Genomic DNA, 22,400 nt, shown 5'->3' with positions numbered 1-22,400 from the left:
CGGTTGGGGGAGCAGTGCGCGGACGCGGGCTGAAAAGCCTCCGGCCGCTTCCTCATGACATCACATGGTTGCAGAATGACTTCTCTGACACTCATGCGTGAGGCAAGACTTCCTAAACGCAGCGCGCGCTCGCTGCTCTGTTGATAGAGAGGAGAAGAAAAAAAAAAGGCTTCAGCGTCTTTGTGCTTGTCATGTTGTAAACGGTAAGAGCTTTCCTTCTGTTTCTGCGTTATTTGTTAAAGATGCCGTTTGTAGTTGGCCACAGAGTGTGTTCAAGCTGTGTTAAAGTAGGAAGGGGTTGGAGCAGAAAGAATTTTCCACAAGTTTTGTGTTTGTTTCAAGGACAGGCCCAACACTTTTTTATGTGTCCTTCATACTTCATATTTAGAAGAGTTTTCAGTCGTAATGTTATTCTACAGAGGCTAACATACTTGAAGCCTGTGCATGAAGGACATGTATGTGTTCAAAAAGAACTATGAGGATACTAGTAGTCTAATGTATTGAATGTCTAATTTGCAGTTTTTAAGAATTACATTTTGTTTGCTGCAAAGCTTAAACCTTTAACCCAACGCCTCACTAACCAAAACCAAACCAACGTCTCCACCACGAGAGGTTAGTCGACGTATCTGGACTTGAAAATCGCATATCTGCGTCTGAACATTTCTGCAAACTGCTGCACGGCTCTGAATAACGATGCGAGCGTGACAGTGCATCACAAAGTTGTTTGAGGTTAAGTTGTGGCGACGAAACAAAAGAAGGAACCCACGGTTTCATACATCACAGCTCCGAATTCATGCCGCTGTGACTCGGCCTCCTGGAAGCGGCTCTCACGGTCTCGCAGGCATTATGCTGTCATGTGTTCTGTACGGCCGGGTATTAAGATAATCCTTTACACTGTGTTTACATGCCTTTTGTGATTTGCTTGTTCCTGGCTTATTAGAAAAAGGGAAGTACTGTATCGTCGTAAGAAGTGTGGTACTGTTGCATTCATGTTCTGATCACTTGTGTAACCGTGCATTTCACCACTAGTTTACTCAAAAACTCACCTTTTTTAGTAATATTAAGTTTGACTGCTGTATTTAATACTATTTCTCTCTCTGTCTCACAGGAGCTTGCAGCCATTTTCGGTATATTAATAAGCCACAAAGTTATCTGTGATCTCATCACCTGATGCTACTTCCTGTCTTTGTCGTCATGGCGACTGTAAGAGCCCCAGAGCGCTGGATACAGGGCCAGTAAGGAGGCCTGATGTCTGATTCTACTCCTGAGTGAACTGAAATTCATCCCACACACACACACACACACACACACACACACACCGACACACCGTGCTGCCCCCTTTTTAAAAAGAAGTCCCCGACATGGAGGAGGAAGGCAGGGTGAACGGCCGCGGACTGACCCCAGGGAGGAGGAACTCAGACTGGGGGCGAATCGCCCTGCTGGACAAGACCAAGGAGTTCTTCCAGACCTGCGATGTGGAGGGAAAAGGCTTTATTTCCCGCACCGACATGAGGGTCAGAGAAGCAGGATGTGTGTGTGTGTGTGTGTGTGTGTGTGTGTGTGTGTGTGTGTGTGTGTGCTGTTAATGTGTTTGTGTCACGTTGGATTGAGGAGACTCAAGTGAAGTTTGCATACCTTTTAAGAGATCTGAGCTGCCCATCAATGTCATGTTTTTAGAGTTGCAATTTAGTATTCTTTTCCTAAAGACGAATCTGCTGAATACCCTTTTGGTTAGTGAATTAATGGTTTGGTCTTTTAAATGACTAATGACTAACACGTTATGCACATTTTAGAGGCTGGATCCAGCACATTTTTGCATTTCTTTAAAAAAAATAAAAAGAAAGAAAAGAAACCGTTGCAGTTGAATATTCTGTCAACTAATTAGTTAATTTATTCGTTGTTTCAGCTCTGCATGATTTTATATTTCCTTTTAAAGCACAAACGTTTTCTTTAAACGTTCTTTTTTTTTCTTGCCTAGTCGCACTCATTGTTTAAGGTCTCACATTCTTTCTTTTAAAAATGTACTGATGCTCTGCGAATGCATTAGGCCTCCACTAAGAAGAGCAATAGGTCGGGGGGCCGCTCACATCCCTGTGGCGCAACCGAGTGTCCCGTCGTGATGTTACGCCGGTGAATGGCGAGTTAAAAAAAAAAACCCTTTTTAATAGAAGCACTTCACCCACTCATCGCACTCCAGCAGCCGGTGAAGTGGCAGAGTAGCACCATTGATGGAAATGTTTAGGAGAATGGGTTCACCTCACCTCTCTCTCTCTCACACACACACACACACACATCATTTTACTGGCAGGAACAATACACACATTACACAAAGTGCCAACACCGTCCACGCTGTGCAGTGTCGGTTAATTAGGACAGGGCCCTTGTGAGCATCAGGCCTTTTGTTGCCGTTTGTTTCCAAGAAAAAGCTCCGTTCAGTGACGCATTAAAAGAGCCACTCTGTGCCTGTGATAGGTGAGCTACAGCAATACAGAGCTAGACGTGGCAGATTTAAGGCTCTGGATTTTTTTTTTAGGGGACATTTATTGAGCTCCAGTGCCCTGTGAATGGTTTGTAATCTAACCCCGTCCGTAGTCAACGGTCCTGTTTTCTATATGCTGAGGATTCCTGTTCCTGCTCAGCACGACAGCAGTCTAAACGCCTCGTGTGTTCTGTGTTTTCTTGGCAGAGGCTCCACAGACAGCTGCCTCTGTCTGCAGAGGAGCTGGAGGATGTGTTTGACTCGCTGGATACGGACCGCACTGGTTACCTCACGCTGGAGGCATTCTCCTCCGGATTCAGTAGGTCTCCTGCCGACAAGAGGCCTGAAATCTCAAGTTTAAATGACAAAAAAAAACAAAAAAAAAAAAACGTAACTCGGATATTTGTCTTCATGGAAAACGACATGCATGTCGCTCCCTTTTTGTTTTGTGTTTGAAGTCTATAAATGCTTTAGCTGGACTGTAATTTATCGCGCTGTAAAAGTGAAGTTGACAGGATAATAACACATGCTGAAATGTAGCGTAACAGACGCGCAAGTAGAGTCGTAAAGGCAATGACCTCACTCGGTAATGTCAGTTACACAACTTCTATCTAAAGTTTGCAAACATTAGCCACCATAAGCTGCTTGTCATACCAGACCAAGTAAGGCTGCAAAACCCCCCAGAGTGTTTTCAGTCAAGCATCGGTGCATTTTTTTTGATTTCACCGTTTCATTTGTACAAAGAAGAACATGTTTTTAGTTGTTGTTGTTTTTTTTTTTTTCCAACGTTACAAAGAAATGTACCGTCACGCTAAAGCTAATGTCCACGTGTTACTCTTAAAAAATTCTGCTGCCACCCGTTCATACGTCCACGCTGCCTGCGGGCGCCGGTGTACCTCAGGTCAGTTCCTGCATGGCCGGAGGATCTCTGTGGCCGATGACCAAAGCCAGGCCCCCGGCCCCGTCTTTAGGGCCAAAGAAGCACTTTATCAGAGCCAATGGGAAGCCAAGCTGTCGGGAGGCGAAGACGAGGAGGAGGGGCACTTCTGTATGCTGCTGGAAAGCCTGGGGGCCAGTAATGTGTTTGAGGAGTGAGTGTAATCACTGCAAATCCTTCTGTGTATATGTGTGTTTTGGTGTGTTTTGCACATGAAAACACGCTGTGTGACAGCCACAATCCATACTAGAAACCCTGAGGTGTGCTTTCATTTGACTAACCTCCCTCTCTGTGTCTCCTCCTCCTCCTCCTCCTCCTCCTCGTCCTCCCTCTTTCCAGTCCAGGCGAGGTGCGCAGTCTTTGGGCTCAGCTCAGGCGGGATGAGCCTCACCTCTTGTCCAATTTCGAGGAGTTCCTGGCCAGGGTCACGCACCAGATCAAAGACGCCCACAAGGAGAAGAAGGAGATGGAGAGCGCCCTACAGAGGTAGTACTACAGGACAGTTGCGCTCATTGGCTAAAGGAAGAGCCTGTATTCCCTCAAAATGTCCTGTTTTACTCCGTTTTTGTGCGTTTTCCTGCCTCTAAGTGTGAAAGACGGGACGTGTAAAGTGATAAAGAGGTGTGAAAAGTGAGAGTAGATTCTGGATTTGAAAGGCCACATTTCTCAATTGGTTCCCACACTTACAGTGTTTAAGTACCGTACTTCATGTACCATTTAAAGCAAATGTTCTCGTTAGACACCTAAAGAATCTGTGACATAACGGCGAGTGTGTGTGTGTGTGTTTGTGTGTGTGACGCGGCCTGTCAGCGTTTTGCATGGATTTCCCTGTAATTCTCTATAGAACGACCCCTTTATCCGTGTCAAATGACCAGTAATCCGGAGGCCCGCTCTGAAGTCAGACCACCTGCTGCTGTTGCAGAAACCCATGAACACTATGCCTGAAAGGGACACCAAAAGCAATAAGAACACGTCTTGGTCAATATATTTAATTGTGTGATATGCAGAGGTTTTTTTTTTTGAGCATGTTGCATATAACTGGCCACCCAAAAATATTCTGCAGTTTGCTGCAGCAGACAGAGGGATTAGCTGTGGACAGACAAAGAGGCGCACTCTCACTCACTCACACACGTGGCCGATCGCATAATTCTCCTGTCAGAGATAATAATAGCAATAGTAATATTAATATGAAAAACAAAAGGACTGTCGGTAGAAAAAAAAAAAAAAAAAAAAGAGTAAATAATGGATGAATGATGAATATTATTCTAATTCTGTCAGTTACAGTGTTTGTGTTTGCAGTAGTGAATGTGTGTGTATTGTCCTATTGTTTGTGTGTGTATGTAAATGCATATGAAAGTTTGTGGCATTAGCTCACCACCCCCCCCCCCCCCCCCACGATATTTAAGATCTAAGTTTTGAATACTTTTAATTGAATTGCTTCATTTTGTTCCAGTAATATCTGTGATTTAAGCTGTTTTGTAAAACATGCATACGCCGTTCTCCCATGGCACTGCATGGTACTTTGTAGCAGCTAGTTATTCCTCTAGACTACACTAATTGGCTGTTTGGGTCTTAACAATTGTCAGAGGGAATGTAAATACCACTCAGTATTCTTTTGAAAAGGAAGCTCTGTTGCTCTGTGTGCTCAAGTATTTACATGCAGTTAAAGACACGGCTTTAAGGTCAACCTCGACAACAAAGCTGCTCTGTTCCTCGACATTATATCGTGTCATGCTGCGTGTCTTTCATCAGCTCCCCATTAACCTTAAATGTAAAATGTCTCCGCTGTCCCTCTGTGCAGGAAGGCTGCGACGCATGACAGCGAGATCCGCTATTTATACGAAGAGATGGAGGCGCAGATCAAAAACGAGAAAGACAGGCTGATACTAAAGGTGCGAGAGCTCAAACGCACACGGCACCTACCGACGCAACTCCTCTTGTAGCAACCGAATAACTACAACAAAATCATTTTTGTTTAAAGTTCCCCCTCCAGTCAAAAATGTCTTTTTGTTTATTGTTCCTTCACTTGGCTGTTTGACCTTTTTACAGTGCAGAATGTGTGTATGTCTGGAAGGGATCTTCATCATGTGCCTACTCCTTAACTATTTGACCTTTTCTTCTTCTTCTTCTTCTTCTTCTTCTTCTTCTTCTTCTTCTTCTTCTGGCCATGCAGGACGCTGAGCGTATTCAGGTGCGCAGCCACGACCTGGAGCATCAACTGTTCTCCAAGGAGAAAGAGCTGGAGCATCTGTTCCAGAAGCAGAAAAGGGTGCGTGCATATGTTAAATAACGACAACATCCCTTCACACAACATGTAGATATCCGACATTCCTCTTAAATGATTGCCCCTGGATTTAATCCAGAATAGACAACAAAGGTTGGATACTATTATTGCAGTGAGGTGGAAAATAAAAATAAACTGCTGAAACATTTGAAGCACGCAGTTGGTATTAATCCTTCCCTCTGTCGTAGGGAGGGGTTTAAGCAGCAGCCACACGGTTCCCTTTCCACTGTAGACATACTTTCGAGCGCACTCGGCCCAGCATTAGAGCGTTTCATTCCTGCGAATATCTCCCTCTCCCTCTCTCTCTCTCTCTCCAGTTAGAAGCCCAGTGCCTGGAGCTGAACAGTGAGAAGCAGGAGAGCCACGTGGAGAACGTCAAGCTGAAGATGACCAACGACGAGCTGTCCCGAGCGCTGGAGAGCACCAGCCAGGACCTGGGGCTGGCCCAGGAACAGCTGGCCATGCTGCAGGAGCAGGCCGCCCGTCTGCAGCAGGAGAAAGAGATGTGGGTACAGGCGCTTCATTATTGTTTGTGTGAAGAACCATTGAAGAGTGTCTCCTTACAGGGAGGCTCTAAGAGTACAAACGCACGTACTCACTTGTGCTTCTACTGAATATTGAGTTTGTCTTGTTTCAGGGAAATGTACAGAGTAACTGAGGGACTGCAGAGAGAGAAGCAAAGTCTCATGAAGCAGCTCGACCTCCTCAGGTAAGACATCCCATGAGCTCATATCTAACCTGGGTAATCTTTTAATGGGCAAGCCTCGTTAAAGGAACTCTAATCCTTTTTCCCCCCTTGCAGATTCCATCTTTCTCATTCATTTCTCTTTTCAATCTCCCCAGAGAGATGAACAAGCATTTGAAAGACGAACGAGACATATGCTGCGGCGTAGTGAGTATGCGTTTCGCGTAACTGCTGCCCTGCTGCGGCATCTATCATGGCAGCACCTGATTGATAACAAATGCCCCTGTAACACTAACACGCACTCGCTTTGTTTAAAACAAGCCCCGGACCTCACTCAGAAAGAAGCAGAAGCAGAGAACGGGCCTCGCCAATATATTTGACGACACCAGCCAGCCAGCGAAAAGGTGATTCATTTATCTTCTCTTGAACACAAATCATCTGTCAGAGTGTTTCCTGTGTGACAAAGAAGAATGTCCGCCTCAGTTTGATTTGAAAATCATGTATCAAAGGAGGAAAAACAGAGGATATCTGATTCTATAATCCACTGAATTCACTTTTTTTTTGTTTAGATGAGACTAAAATCAGAAACCTTTGAGTGCTTTGGCCTCTAGATTTCCATCTCAGTCAAGTGAATTGACCCGGTATATCCTCTGTTTCTCCTCTGTTTCTTAAAGAGCCCCACTGTTGGTGGATGGGTCCTACCAGTCTCTGGAGGCCCTGCCTATAGAGCACCTTCATATCGTGTTTGTCGCTTCCTCTTCCTGTAGTGACGATGACACCCCCGTTGCCTCCCCCTCCTCCTCCTCCTCCACCGCCGCCTTTGGCGCCCCCGCTTGTCCACAACGCCCCGCTGCGAAGAAAAACTCTGGCTTAGCCAACGGTTACGCCGACCCCGCTCCACCCAAAGCGCACGATGTGAAGCCAAAGGCCAAAAAATCCCCCGGAAAGATGGCCGCCGCTAAGAGGGTGACGGCGAAAGACAGAGACAGAGCGAAGAAAGTGGAAATTAAGAAGAAGACGGGGGTGGAAGAGGAGGTCCTGGACGCCCCTCCAGATGGGTGGCCCCTCCGTCGGGTCATCTCCATTGAGGAGGACCACCTGCCCCACCTGCTCCATGGAGGGCCTCAACTTCTACTGCACCAGCTCAGTGAGGAGGAAGACGAGCTGGACGATGAGGAGGAAGAGGAAGCTCAGAGTGACTTTGAAACAAGTGTCGTCTTGGCAGCGGACCTGTCCAACAACCCACCCTCTAGTCACCTCCCCGTGTCGGCAGAAGCTCCTCCAGCGAGGAAATCCCGCTCTACCCACGCGAAAAAAAAGACGCCAATGTCTCCTAGAGGACAGCCTGTCGGGAAGGAGACCCAGCAAGTACGTCCGCAGCTTTGGAGCTCCAAATATGTATTGATCCTAACGTAAATGTGTTATTACCAGCAGAGGTAATGAACCAGATTGACATCATTTTTTTCTGTCTCTCTGCCTTCGCACGTGTTTTAATCTGCTTCAGAAGACAAATGAAGGAGCGCTGTTTGTCCCGGACCGTCTGTTCAAAGTGGTCCTGGTCGGAAACTCCAGCGTAGGCAAGACGTCCCTGCTTCGCTCCTTCTGCGAGGGCCGTTTCCACCCTTCCACAACTGCTACTGTGGGTGAGAAGAGAAACATCGCGATGGTATTGTGTTGCATGGGTCACAGGCTGCGTTTGTGGATGTTAACACAGAAGATCGGCGCGTGACTTAGAATCACATGAGAGGGCTTGTGAAGTCACACTGCCCCTCTCAGAGTCCTGGCACACATTGTACCGCAGATTATGTCGCTTCTGATGAATTTTTCTCCTCGCTTTCATCTTTCTCAATCCTCACTCGAGCCTTGTTATCTCCACTTTGGCCCCCCCCCCCTCCTCTGGAATGAGGCACAGTCAGTATCACGCCTCATCAGACCCCCTAGTGGCAGCTTTTGTCTTTGTTGCTCCGTCAAAGAAAAGAAACAATGAATATAATTTAAATTAAATATGAAAAGTGTGTCCACATATTTTATCATGAAACTGCACAAAAAAAAAACCTTCTTCTAAGAAGTGACTAATGTGTCCTGGTTAAATGATATCGATGTTTGTGTGTTGTTCAGGTATTGACTACAGTGTGAAGACACTAAGCCTGGACAATATGCAGGTGGCCATGCAGCTTTGGGACACGGCAGGTCAAGAGAGGTGGGTGTCTGTTTAGTTTTAGATACAAAACAAGTGAAGCTTGTGAATATGTTTTCATTTCAAAAAAATCAACATGTAATTAATAGACGTAGTATTGACATTATCATAATTTACCAACTGCAACACAACCCAAGACGGAGTATGAATAACATAATGTCCAGACAGTTTTTTTGGACGCATTACGCATGTACTTTCAGTGTACTTAAATATCAATAAATACATTTTAATAATATCATTTTGGTGTTCCTCTTGTAGTTCTTCAGTGTACTAAGCTTAAAATAAGTATGCTAATAAGCATTACTACTACAGGTGTACATTTTCCCCTAAATACATTACCAGGCAACACATACTAGTGTAGAATTAGTACAGTATTTAAAAGTATGATATTTTGAAATATATACACTGTTAAAGTGGATTTTCGGGTCCTATTATGAAGTATATTTAATGGATGAATGAACTGAAGGAAATCCCTTTTCTTACGCTTTTAAAGATATCTTAAAATGACAATGATACAGTAGTAGTATTGTGTACTTCAATCACATAATACTAGCAGCTGTGTACAGTGTAGTGTAGTTAATCTCTGTCATTGACACAGGTACCGCAGCATAACCAAGCAGTTCTTTCGCAAGGCCGACGGTGTGGTGGTGATGTACGACGTCACCGTGCAGGAGAGCTTCAGGGCCGTGCAGCCCTGGCTCAGCAATGTCCAGGTCTGACCTTTGACCCGAGGAAGTCCTCTGCACCTCTCATTTTGTAGTCTTCCCAAAATGTTCCATGTTGAACATGTTTATTATCCATTTCTGTTGTTTTCCTACTTTGACATGGAAAAAGGACAATAACTGGACTCATCGTTTTCAGGAAGCAGCAGGAGAAGGGATCCCCATCCTCCTTTTGGGCAACAAAATGGACATGGATGGTGACAGGGAGGTGTCATTCAAAGAGGCGGAGCAACTGGCTTACGTGAGTTTTATTCAAAGCGCGTGGATCGTTTCATTTGAAATGCTCACTCAAAATTTTAAAAATTTCCGTTTCGAACCCTCTGTAGGAAAACAAGGTGATGTTCTTTGAGGTCAGCGCCTACACTGCCAAGAACGTGACCGAGTCCCTCACACACCTGGCCAGGTAAGATCACAGCTGGGAGTCTAATAAGGGCGTCAAACAATAATAGCTGTCTAGGAACAAACCGTACAGACTCACTGCGGACCAGTCATCAGATGCATGATTAAATTACTGACGGCTCTTTGTCCTCGCAACCTTTTGTGAGGAGATGTGTGTGTGTGTGTGTGTGTGTGTGTGTGTGTGTGTGTGTGTGTGTGTGTGTGTGTGTGTGTGTGGCGTCGGTGGCTCATGCAGTGTGCTCTCTGTGTCTCTGTCTTCACTCAGAGTGCTAATGGAGCAGGAGGACAGGGTGAGAGACACAACAGTCATTCTGAGTGCTCTGCCCATTAAGAAGAAAGCCTGCTGCAAGTGAAGCGTAAACTCAATTTACTAAGTTCTGGATCACTTTTTTGCAGCGTTATAAGACAACGATTGAACTCGGCATGGATTTGTATCATAGAATGTGTCTTTGAACAAGCAGTCTTCATTGTGACTCGCACATATGCACAACATGTTGAAATCCACACGAAGGGCCGTGGAGCTCATTTCAACATGAAACCTTCTGTCAAGTTTGAATGATGAGGCTCAGAGGAAGTTCCCTGTACATAACGCTGTGTTGCCAAATCCCAGTAGTGCTGTCTATAAGATTTAAAAATAGAAACATATTCTGTATTATAATTACTTTCAAAGAGAAAATTTAAAGAGAAATCATAAACTGTCGTTTTTTCATAAATGAATGCTAGCTTACGAGTCTTAATTTCTTTGTATTTGTCTTGTGTATGTTAATGTAGTTATACTTTATATGTAAGCTTAAACTGAACTAAATTATTTGGAATTCATTCAAATTGCTGTTTAAATGAAAATCATGAGAGAAAAAAAATTTGATTCTTTGACATTTTATTCATCATCGTTGTTCATCTCTTCTTCTTTTCTTTTTTTTCATATTCTTTGTCCGATCAAAACAAAGTGTTACATGACATATGACATATTGCATCTGTGTTTGTTGCTGTTCTGAGGCATTGCTCCGTTTTTATTCCGGCACCAAAGTACGTTTGTTCTGAATTATCCTCAATTAAAGAAATTTAAAAATTACATTTCACATCTTTCTGAAATCAATGAAGCAAAGAAATTGCAAATAACAAATAAAACACAATTCATTACTGCACCCTCTAAACAATTACACAGTGCGTATTAAATCTTAACGAATGACTGAAGGAAAATCAGATGACTGTGCTGTGACCCTCTCGACATCACGCAGATCAATGCTTTTCAATTAGCTGCACTAACGATATATAAAGACTCATTTCTACTCAAATGTAGCATCATTTCCAGAAATTAGTGACAGAAAAAAAAAAAAAAAAAAAAATCAAGTTCATTTAGGATGTTACATTCAACGATGTGCCCGAGTCGATCAAGCTGGTACGGGTGATGGCACTATTGCTGATCGATATTTGCCTATTCTGATGACATCACTTGGGTGCTGGCATGATGGCATCCAATCAGATGCGTCCGGTCCGGCTCCCTCGCTGGCCAACTGGAAATGCCTGTTGGAGAGCCTGCGCCGCCGCCCCCCCCCCCCACACACACACACTCGGAGTGTGTCGAGCGGGGCTGGGGGGTTAGTTGGTCGGTTGTTGTCGCGCCTAACGCATTTTGTAGTCGTGGGAGATGGCGGCCTCACATAGCTGTCCTTTAAAGTCTAGCTCCAGGGTGAACTCCAGGTCACGCTGCAGACCGTGAAACGATTTTAAATGAGTTAAGAAATTTATGACAAAAAAAAAAAAAAAAAAGAAAGTCCATGGTAGCCAAATGAAATCTTCACACAAATTAAGAATGCAGTGGTGCAATTTGAATATTACTTGTATGTACGTCAGTATTTTTTATTTCATACTACTTCACACACAAATATTGTACATTTATATTGTAGGTACTAATCTAGATGAAGATGTGACATAAAACTAGCTCTCTGCCAGAACTTCAAATCTATTGTGGCTTTATTTTAGGAGTCTTACCACATTCTTCTCATTGGGCCTCACAGCGATACTGCCAAAGATCTCCTCTCCCTTCTTGACAGTTAAGTAGTCCTCTAAGTAAAACACTGTCTGCTTCCAGTGTGTGCTGGCAGCATCTGGAGCTGAGATCGAGGATAGGAGGAGCACGGTGTACCGAGGTTAAAGAAGAACAGAGTAAAGCGGAAAAAAAGGAGAAGTTTAGGGTGAACGTGAGATCATGTATAAATAACAAAACCGTTCCAAGGGACGCTCCGTTCCCCTGGGCATGTTAACGTGGACGAAAATTGACAGCGAAAAGCACCTGAAACTGGCTCACCAAGTGGGAGAAATACAGAGGCTGAAGTCCTTCGGTGACGCTCAGCCTCGGGCCCAACAGACTCGGCCAAACATAGAACCTCCTCTACACAACATTATGTAAGCGCTGGATGCATGAATGTATTAACATAAGCTTACATAACGGCTTATAGCAACTCTCTCTATAACGGTCCTCGTCCTCGACGCCGCGTTACCAGAAGCGCTCGGTGCAAACAGCGGGTCGCCCAACACAACTAGTTCTGTATTTAAACACGTTTATTTTGTGACGGAAACTTCTATACGTGTTGTTTTTTTTTTTTTGTTTGTTTTTTACGTGTCATGGGTGAACACACACCACTCACCAGTGGAGAAGCCAGTCTTCTTGTGACACTTGGTGAACTCAATGTTGAAATAGGTGACCAGTGCATGGACGTAATCGTTGCGCTGGATCTGCAGACAGAAGGCCGACGTGAAGGACAGGTCCTCTGGCTTCACAGTGTAGATGTCCACCTCCTGCGCATGAAAGGCAAAACGATTAGTTGCTCGGCTTTATTTTGCAGGGACGTCTTTCAAGAGATCGCTGTGCTTCTTTAATTCATCACATATATCATGCCATAGTAACAACAGTGTGTACAGGCACGGACACGCACGAGTCGTCAGCCCCCCCCCGCCCCCCCTCGCCCACACTCTCGCCGTCTCTCACACATACATGCAGTACATGTAAGTCAATCCTTGCTTGACTGTTCCCCATAATGGTTGTGCGTGTGTGAGCGTTTGTGTGTGAAAGCCCACAGGTTGAATCACGGCTGGCAAACGAAGCCTGTTCACAGTACACATGCTGTGTGGGTGTCCTCCCTCAAGTCTACAAGGCTGTGTGTGTGTGTGTGTGTGTGTGTGTGTGTGTGTGTGTCTATATCAAGCACTACCTCAGGAATATGGCCACAAATTTAAGTATCACATTTTGTTACCTGGCAGGCATCACTGCGGTTCTAAAATAGGAGTGGAGAGACGGTCATGCATGCACTGTGGAGGATGTTGTGTGGAAGAGGACGGGGGGGGGAGGACGGGGGGGTGGGGGGAGGATTTGACACTGCAACCTGTTCATCTCCCCCCGGCCTATTGGGCTATGAATCGCTCGGCCATGTGGCGTCAGCATGGCAGATTGTGATTTAACACCTCTGTCCTTTCCGATGATGCCAGGCCAGTGTCATATACAGCAAATTGTGGGAGGAGAGAAAAAAAAAAAAAAAAAAAAAAAGTCCTCGGGAGCGATTTTTATCATTTTTAGCGTGTGAGGAATGAGTGGCATTTTGAATTAACATGGGGTGAAGTGTCTGGCAGCGGGAAGATGTGAATAAGAAAATACATACACGTGAAAGAGATACAGACACTTTCAGACCGGCATATCACTATTTAACCCCCCCCCCCCCCCCCCCAACCTGACGCATAAATCACCTTCTTCTTTGAACACAAAAGGATGGCGGGTGCCTATACGAGTCCATTTCACGCCGCCTGGTGACTCAATGCCTGCTCTTGTGTGACATTTCACCATCGCACAGAGGGAGAGACAGAGTGAGACCCCCCCCCCCCATTCGCTCAAACTACTGAGGCATGTCATTGCTTAAATCAAGAGAATGTGACGGTAGAAGAAGAAGGGAAGAGTGAGAAATGAGACTACAAAATGATATGGAACCAAAAAAAAAATAAAAGAGAAAGAGAGGATTAAAAGATAATAATAATAATAATAGAAATGATATCACTCAGAGAGAAGGAACAGTGAAAGAGGAAAAGTAATGATATGAAAGGTAGACGAGATAAACCAAAAAAAGCTGTCGCCTCCCTGAGTGCTCTTATCCTCTGTTCATTTATGAGATATAAGACAAGCCACTTGAAGACTGTTACAGCTCCCCAGAAACCTCTACTGTGTACTAGAAAATAGCCTCACCGGACTTGGACTAACCTTTAGGAGGCAGGCGTTAGTCACCACCTGCTTGGGATCTACCACATCCACCAGAGGCTCTTTGATGGCCACGTTGCGAATGCAGCTCATGTCGAACCCGTACACGTTTTCCCACCCTGTGCAAAACGCAAACGGACACAGCACCCATATGACCACACGTGCGAAGAGTATGTGTTTTACTTTCTGAATTTTGATCCACTTGCAAAGCTCTGTTCTCTCTGCTCCTGCCAAGCTGTCAGCACACACACACACACACACACACACACACACACACACACACACACACACACACACAAACATGTGGGAGAGAAAATATAACAAAGCACTTAACCCTACCAGGAAAAACCGTCCCCCACTCACGCTGTCTTTCTGTCTATCCAGTCCCTATGTGGAGAAAGACATGGCCCTCTGAAAATAGACTCCGGACTCCTCCGCCTCCTCCACCGTGTCTGGTTGGCTTATTTTACGTTATAATTTGGGCTGAAAACACACCGAGCAGGCGTTCCCTCCCCCTTTCCCTCTGTCCCTCCACTCCACCTTGCTTTGTCAGAGGGCCAAACGCTAAGTCTGAGCGAGGAGAAGGTGGAATATGCCACCGACGCAGAGCGAAACTAAAAATAAGAACGCAAGGGTTCGGGTACACTGAATTCTTCTGGGATTTATGTGAACGCGGGAACCTTTATGTTCACGTAGATGTGACAGAACAGAGAAAGCCACCTGTGCAGCAAAAGGAAACTCAGCAGGAGTTATTAACCCAGATTCGATGCCTTAGTGCTCGTGTGAATGGCACCTTTATTATTGGTGCCTTGATCTGGATCACAATGTTAAGCTCAGCACTCTTGCTGTGATAGATATTTGAACATATAAAGTGAGTTTAGAGCACAGAATGTACTGCAGGATCAAGGCACCTCGCTGGTGTAGCTACTTACGCTTCTACTTTATCATTCTACACCGGGGTTTCTATGTTGGAAATAATGCTTTTATTAATAGTTAATATATACATTTTATTAGTTTATCGATCAGTAACATTTGCGATGACAGAATGTGAGACAATGAGCCCCTGACCTGCCAAAGGCCCCACCACCTCTCACATGTAGGAGCAAGACACACCGACTTTATAGCTGTTTAGCCTTTTGTTGTTGTTTTGTGTCTCTTTGTGGTCGTTTTGGTCTCTTTGTGGTCGTTTCGTGTCTCTTTGTGGTCGTTTTGTGTCTCTTTGTGGTCGTTTCGTGTCTCTTTGTGGTCGTTTTGTGTCTCTTTGTGGTCGTTTTGGTCTCTTTGTGGTCATTTCGTGTCTCTTTGTGGTCGTTTTGGTCTCTTTGTGGTCGTTTCGTGTGTCTTTGTAGTCGTTTTGTGTCTCTTAATAGTCATTTTGTGTCTCTCTGTAGTCTAGTCGTTTTGGTCTCTTTGTGGTCGTTTTGTGTCTCTTAATAGTCATTTTGTGTCTCTTAGTTGTCTTGGTCTCTTTGCAGTCATGTTATGTTCCTTTGAGTACATTTTGTAGGTGAAGGCCAGGGAGGCCCCTGACACTTTGGGCCCCTGGGCATGTGCCTGCTAGGCCCGTTTAGTAGTCCATCTCTGGCCACTTGTATGTATGATTTGTGTAGCCAGGTAGCTGTTGTATATCCCAGCATAACTTACTTTGTCGTTGTAGCTAACTTTAACTCTGCTTGCTAACTAGACATTTGGACCACTTGTAGAAGTTTTCCAAATAAGTAAGTTAATGTCTGCTGACCAAGATCCATTTATCAATATGTTATTCCCACTTCAAACCCACACCTGATGGGTTACACTGCAGTTGAAACTCTTTACTATTAATAACTGCTGACCTGATAGCTCATTAAAATGTGACTACCACATGGCCTTTTATTAATGACTCGCTCATTCTCGCAGTCTGCAGTAATATATCAGCCGAACAGATTTTTCCCAAAATCGTTTAGCTACAGCTCTGAAAAAGAACGGCTTATTAGAAAGTGGAAACAAACATTTTTTTATACTAAACTTAAGTTTGGTTTGACTTAATCTGCACAGCGGTCATTAATAATGCACTGCACAGCTTAGAGGGAGACAGACAGAGAGAGAGAGAGAAAAAACACAAATCTTCCATAATTACTCACAATGTATCTTGAAGTCTTTGTACTGCCTGTCTTCAATGGCTACCACGTAGAGAGCTGCTCTGTCGGGGAACATCAGGCCTCCAGGTTTCTGAATTCAAGAAAAGCTTCTGGTATTAATGCGCACACACACACACACACACACACACACACACACACACACACACACACACAAGGCCATCCATCACCTTTACTGTTTTACACACCTGCCATGTAGTATACGATGACATGTGCGGAGTTTAAAGCCTGCAGGCAGCTACTGAGGTAATAGAGAGCAGATCATTCATGTACGACCTCAGCATATGGGCAGCAGACACATGCGCACAAGCGTACAGTAAATCCTCTATTTCATCACTGTCTGGTGTGTTTATGTGTCCAAAGCCTCACTCGTCCAGCCAGATACACGCACATTTACACACACACACACACACACACACACACACACACACACACACACACACTAAACTCAGGCCTCTCTAAAGCCTCCAGCAGCACTATCCTACCAGCCACTTGTCCCTGGCGAAGATGACGGTGTTGAGCATGGACTCGTAGAAGAGGCAGTAGCCCATCCACTCCGAGATGATTATGTCCACCTTCTCCACGGGCAGCTCCACCTCCTCCACCTTGCCCTTGAAGATGGTAATGACTGCGAGGTGTACAGCAGGCAACAAATTACTACACGGCACCTTCGTCACATTAATGCAGGACAATAGCTCTGTTCTCAGATGACATTGTTTTTATGCTTTGGGATTGCTGTGAATTAGCGCGGCTTAATTAGTACGCTCAACGCACGCCTCGGTGCTTCATGCGTGAATTTGTCTTGTTTTCTGTTTTTCCAATTTGACCCGTGACATGGAGAAGCTAGGAGATAGATGCCTTAGTAAGACCATCATCTTGAAAATACCTGTAAATAAAAAAAAAAAAAAAAGATGAAAGAAAAATCTATAAAACTAAGGGTGGCATTTTACAATAGGAATCACCAACACTGAGGGAATTCTGATTGATGGTTATTTGATATCGGAGGCGAGCTGCCAGTTAACCATCGGAACTGTGACTAACATTGTCGAGTGTGACGTTAATGATGTGAAATATACCGATTTTTCACGCCGCATCTAATCCAGATGCCATCGGGCTGCTCTGCATTCCGACAGACGGGTATGACAAATAGAGCAGTAATGAGAAACCGCTGCTACTTACCATTGTGTAGGTGATTTGACTTGATAATCTTCTCAGAATATTCGGATATGCTTGAACATTCAATCTGTAGGCGCAAGGGCAAAACCACAGAGGTGGTGTCTTCTGAACAAGAAACTGTGAGCGGCAATATCTACATTGGGTTTTTTTTGTTTTTTTTGGTTCGTCTTCTGGTAACAGGCACTTTTCATCATTTAAATAATTCATAAGGAATATGTTCCTCAGTTCGAAAAAACAAATGATAATTTTCTCGCCATTGGACTTGACCTGCAATGGCGTCAGATACCGTTTTCCCTCCTTTATATACAGACGGTTAACCTTTTGGGGTAATATCGGAAAGGACAAATTTAATCAAACCCTTCCAATCCATCCAAACACTAATGCCCCTGATCACTCACCTCAGAGCCTGTGCAGCACGGAAACTAATGCATCACTTTGCTCTCCCGTCCATAAGTGTAATAGAGTACATGCATTATACATTACGGTGGGAGACACTGCAAAGTATAACCTCTGACGATGGGGAGCCAGATGTCTCTTATTCTCTGTGTGTAAGACTGCCTGAAAGCTATTTCTCAACAGAACACAAGGAGCTGGCCCTAAAGAGGAATTTGTTCGTTTTATATGGAGAAGGAAAGGCCACGGATAAAGACACATAATGTGACAGCAGAGCCAGATAGAATATCAATTTGGGCGCTGAAAAGGTGTGCGGATTCTCTCTCTCTCTCTCTCTCTCTCATTAATATTTATTAGCGGAAACAAGTTGGATGATTCTACTGAAGATTAGGAACTGTATGCGTTGGTGGCTAAAAGGTGCGTCCATCCGCCTCACCCCCATACACGTGTTTGGCGCCGGCGTTGGCGGCAAACATGCAGAGGATCCCCGTGCGCTGCCGACATCCAGGACGATTTTGTTTTTGAACACGTGCTTGTTGTGGTACATGGCGTTCCGGTAGGTCAGCGTCCGCACCTCATCCTTCAGCATCTCCTGTTTGAATTAAAGCGAGATAAAAGCGAGAGCTCACAGCCGTGGTACCTAATCATCTCTAGCTTCCATACTGAACTGGTGTGGCGTACCTGAAGAATAGTGGGATTCATAAAATCCCCAAAGGAATACATAATACATATACTATTGTATAATGAACATACACATGTGTACACTTTGTTCTTGTATAATGAGGTAGATAAGGCAGTATGTAGGCCAAAAGCCTCAGTGACAATGTCAGAGCTTCTTGAAATAGAGTAAACACAAAGCCTTTGGGGACGGCCTGATATCCATCTCCCTGAGCCCATTCACACATCCCACTTTCTGGTCTTTTTCTCGCTTTGCACTCCTCTAATCAGGGCACACTCTTTGTCTGCAAGCAGACAAAAACCTGTCCCACATGCTAAATGTGGACACCATTTAAAAAAAAAAAAAAAAAAAAAAAAAAGGTCTATATGTCCCCAAACCTTCCCACCACCACTCCCTCACAGATCAAGGCCATCAGCTATAGGGTATAGCTATATATACATATATATATGTATATATACATATATATACTTAGATGTTCACTTTCTGTCAAAGACAGACAGATTACTTTCCTTTATGGAACACTGAACATGGACTATTATCACATATCTGGTTTCTTTAGTGCTAGCTGGTAAAAGCCTCTCTTTTGTCAGCTGTGAGACACCCTCCGCTCTCTTTTATTTATTTCTCTCCACGAGCTCGTAGGCGACAGTTGCCTCACAGCTTTTTATTTTTATTTGGAGTTTACTTTGGGGGCATCATTAAGTTCCATTTTGATGTGTAGTAGATATTGAGTGATTTTTTTTTTTTAGGAGCTTTAAACAATTGGCTTCTGAGAGTTGTTGGCATCATCATGTTTCTGATGATGTTTGGTTTCATACTTTGTTTAAACTCGTGTTTGAAAGCGCTGGAGGACTGAAACTTGGCTCCTCTGCTGTTACTTTACGATCGATTTCAGAACCAATGAACTGAGCTTTTGTAATCAAGTGTCTGCATGTCAAAGTTTCTTAGTTATGGATACAATAATCCCATCTGTCCTTGGAGTTAAATCCGTGGAGGTGTTTGAGGTATCCTGCTGACAGAAAGCCAGACTAACAGGGCTGAAACGATGTGGCGGGTTAATAAGGAGCATCAGCTCAGACCTCTGGTGTCCTTCTTTCACACGCTGATGTTTGTGAGCCTGGCCTGCCTACCTCATGGATGCCAAAGTGGGCATACGAGTCGAAGTAGTAGTCCCGTGATGTCATTTCCTCCGGGCTGATGAACTTGGAAATCTTCCCCCCGACCAGGACAGCTGGCCAGGGCGGCTACATGAGGCGTATGGGGGATGCAGGGCACATGGTGGGTAGTAGGCACTGGTTTAGGCAGTGGAGAGGGCTGGGCAGACTGAGAGAGGGGGGACGTAACAGGCTGTTGCCGCTGTTTAAGGGGAAGAAAGAAGACAGAAAGGAAAAGGGGGAGAATTTGTATTAAACCTACAGACAAGAATGAGCGAAAAAAAAAAAAGCATCTGGATTTGAGGACTATGTGCAGTGGACCTGAATATATATGATGGGGCTGGCAGATGAATTGCCAGCCAAAAGGGATTCCTATAATAAGCTGTCAAGAATTCACATGTAGTCTTCGACGTTATACAGAACGTGGAGACCTCAGGGAAGAGCGGTCAAAGATGCAGGTTCCATTTCAGCACCAAGGACAGCGGACACGGCCCCGTTCAATACGTCCCATACATCTCAGGCTGACCATTTAACACGACTACAAACCGTCCGCGTGCATTATCACTACTATCGCAATTGCAGCGATCTACTCAGATCACCCACAACATCTGCAAGACACTGAGAAAATGCACTTTGCTTCGCTTGCGCGCCATCATAGCGCAACATCGATTCCAAAGCGGTTACGATGGCGGCAAGAAAAGAATTAAAAAAAACAAAGCAAAGAAGCGTACATTACATGCAAGTCAAATGTGTTGTCACCATACAAATAAGCCATAACGACACCGTCCCGGTCCCGCTATTTGCCGGGCGCAGGACGCCACAAGGTCCCTACCTCCGAGCTGTCCGCCTCCGCCATCTTTCGCCGTAGCAGCAAACAACGCGACGAATGCCTCAGTCCCATGAGAGCCGACGAGATTTACGCTACAACTCTTCAAGGTGTAGAAATTTGTATAGAAACGTGTCAAAAAAAAAATTAAACAAAAATAACATTAAGCCCCCGGATACATGTCTGCAATACACGTAAAGATGAAAGTGATAATAAAAGACGTGGAGGCTTGGTTTCACCAAATGAAGTGTAGAAAAGTTGTTAAATGAAAATCCATACAGTGAATGAGACACAGGTTGTTTTGGAGTTAGGACTCGGGATGGACAGAGACTGTCCGTTGGCTGGAAGGTCTGTGCTGCGACTAAAAGGTTGCAGGTTTGATCCCAGCAGGAGTCCTTGTGTCCACCAACCCCGCAACCAAGGCGCCCCGTTTAGAAGAAGAAGTCCTCGTGCAAGACGCTGCGGTCATACCTGCTCTCTGGTTTTAAAATGTCTGGGTATGACTGCTCCAGAAAATGTAAAGTGTCAACCACAGAATTAAAAAAAATAAACGGCTGAAAAAACCCCCCAAAAGTCCACACCAGAAAACGCTTCTTCTCCTCTACTTTCTCGCGGACTCGCTTGTGGCATCTCTCAGCATTGGGGCTCGCAGACTGAAATTCTCGTGCGCGCTGTGGAAAAAGTCCTTTTGCGTAATCCATCCCGAGGGGGGGGGGGGGGGGGGGGGGGGGGGGGGGTGTTGCCGGAGAGAAAGTTAAAAAAAGGGTTCAGACTGTCAGTGTGCACTGCCGTTACACACGAGCCCCTCGGCTGACACGAAATGAATCGTGAGGAAAATATGTTACCGTCTCAAAAAAAAAAAAAAAAAGAAGAAGAAGAAGAAGAAGGTCTGAATCTCTGCTTCCCAAGGACAGATGCCTCCTCACAGCGGACTTTTTCCACAGAGGCAGAAAGAAATCAGCTCTCCGGCAAGGCAGCCAATGAGCCTCTCAGCTGCTCGCTTATGTAACATATAAGTGTTTTATGTGTTGGGTAGAAATAACGTAGACGACATGCTTATTGTGTCTATGTGGTTGTATACTTTCTGGTACTACTGTTAATGAAGTACACATTAGGACATTTGCAGGTTTCTGTTGCCCATTACTGGCAATTTCCAGTGATACATGAATGCAATTGTTGAAATTACGCAGTCATGGCTGCGCAATTTTAAGGACAGTTCAGAATTCAGTTCAGCCAATCAGAATCGACGCTTCAAAGACGTGTTCTTTTGTATTATTCATGTCGTTACATTGTTACCTAAAAGGAGTTCAACAAGTTTGTCTTTCATTGTCATGTTACAGAAAACTATTGACAGGCTACGCAACTTGAGAGACATTAGGACAATATGTTAGCAATTATAAAATAAATGAATAAAACAAAGAGGATAAGGCAAAAAAAACAAAAAACAATTGGTGACATTTTATGAAATGGGTACATGAATTATGATTTCATGCATCATAATTGAATGGAAAAGCATACATTTATGTACATTTATTATCAAGAATGAATAGCATCTCATATAAAAACGTTAATCAATGCAACATAGGTCTCTCAATCATCTTGATTTCTTGAGTTATCGCTCATGTTCATGTCTTCTTCAAGTCTGCGGACAAAGGGACGGGGCGAAAAAAAACATGTACATGTATGTTGTTGAATTCCAAGTGTTGTGATCATGATCAATTACTATGACAACTGTCTCCAAGCAAACCTCCCCCTGCAGGAGTCTAGTGGGTGGAGATTCCGCTCACCTGCGAGGCGAAATAAACTCTTTATAATAAAAGTCTTCATATGATAAACATAGTCAGGCTAAATGCTTCTTTTTCTTCCTTTTTTTTAAAATCCTGCACCTTTTTGAAATTGCATTATGATAAAACTTGAAACCTTCAAGCATTTTCGCCATCTTACTTTATCCCAATCAGTGAAGTCACACAAGGTGTTTTCTTATTGGCTGCTAAAGGCGAAGCACCTGCCGCGTCATCACTGATTCCGGTGAGGCTCTTAATAAGTATAACATGCTGACTTTTTCGTCTTTTCCCGTGAGTCTATCCATAT

The 22,400-nt window shown here is 44.4% G+C and overlaps 2 protein-coding genes across 4 annotated transcripts; one reads left to right on the top strand and one right to left on the bottom strand.

Annotated features, from left to right (window-relative positions):
* The first annotated feature begins 38 nt into the window (after nt 1-38).
* Nucleotides 39-10,775, top strand: cracr2ab (calcium release activated channel regulator 2Ab). 3 transcript variants are annotated; one of them, XM_068717419.1, is made up of 18 exons: nt 40-203; nt 1,109-1,514; nt 2,687-2,798; nt 3,381-3,570; nt 3,756-3,902; nt 5,218-5,308; nt 5,590-5,685; nt 6,018-6,205; nt 6,338-6,409; nt 6,544-6,592; nt 6,707-6,789; nt 7,060-7,753; nt 7,890-8,028; nt 8,504-8,585; nt 9,181-9,295; nt 9,444-9,545; nt 9,631-9,707; nt 9,969-10,775. In XM_068717419.1, exons 2-18 carry the CDS (start codon nt 1,362-1,364, stop codon nt 10,054-10,056), a joined length of 2,478 nt encoding a protein of 825 aa, XP_068573520.1. In that variant the 5' UTR covers nt 40-203; nt 1,109-1,361; the 3' UTR covers nt 10,057-10,775. The 3 variants fall into 3 exon arrangements, 2 of the variants coding, with proteins under 2 accessions (XP_068573520.1, XP_068573521.1); XM_068717420.1 differs by having other exon boundaries at nt 42-203; nt 7,153-7,753; XR_011103535.1 differs by lacking the exons at nt 9,444-9,545; nt 9,631-9,707; nt 9,969-10,775 and having other exon boundaries at nt 39-203; nt 7,890-8,024; nt 9,181-9,263.
* prmt8b (protein arginine methyltransferase 8b) lies at nt 10,743-20,995 on the bottom strand. Its single transcript, XM_068717421.1, is given in 12 exon segments — nt 10,743-11,410; nt 11,696-11,817; nt 12,352-12,502; nt 13,950-14,065; nt 16,067-16,154; nt 16,567-16,709; nt 17,261-17,325; nt 18,089-18,143; nt 18,146-18,242; nt 19,460-19,546; nt 19,548-19,685; nt 20,316-20,995. Coding segments are annotated over 12 exon segments (1,215 nt in total). The 5' UTR covers nt 20,385-20,995; the 3' UTR covers nt 10,743-11,326.
* Nucleotides 20,996-22,400: the final 1,405 nt, after the last annotated feature.

Source organism: Cebidichthys violaceus, unplaced genomic scaffold (assembly GCF_023349555.1).
Source record: "Cebidichthys violaceus isolate CVI_PGR_0920_01 unplaced genomic scaffold, fCebVio1.0.p SCAF_21, whole genome shotgun sequence".
NCBI classification, from domain to species: Eukaryota; Metazoa; Chordata; class Actinopteri; order Perciformes; family Stichaeidae; genus Cebidichthys; species Cebidichthys violaceus.
Note: the sequence above shows the minus strand (reverse complement) of the source record. Positions and strands in the feature narration are given on the sequence as shown.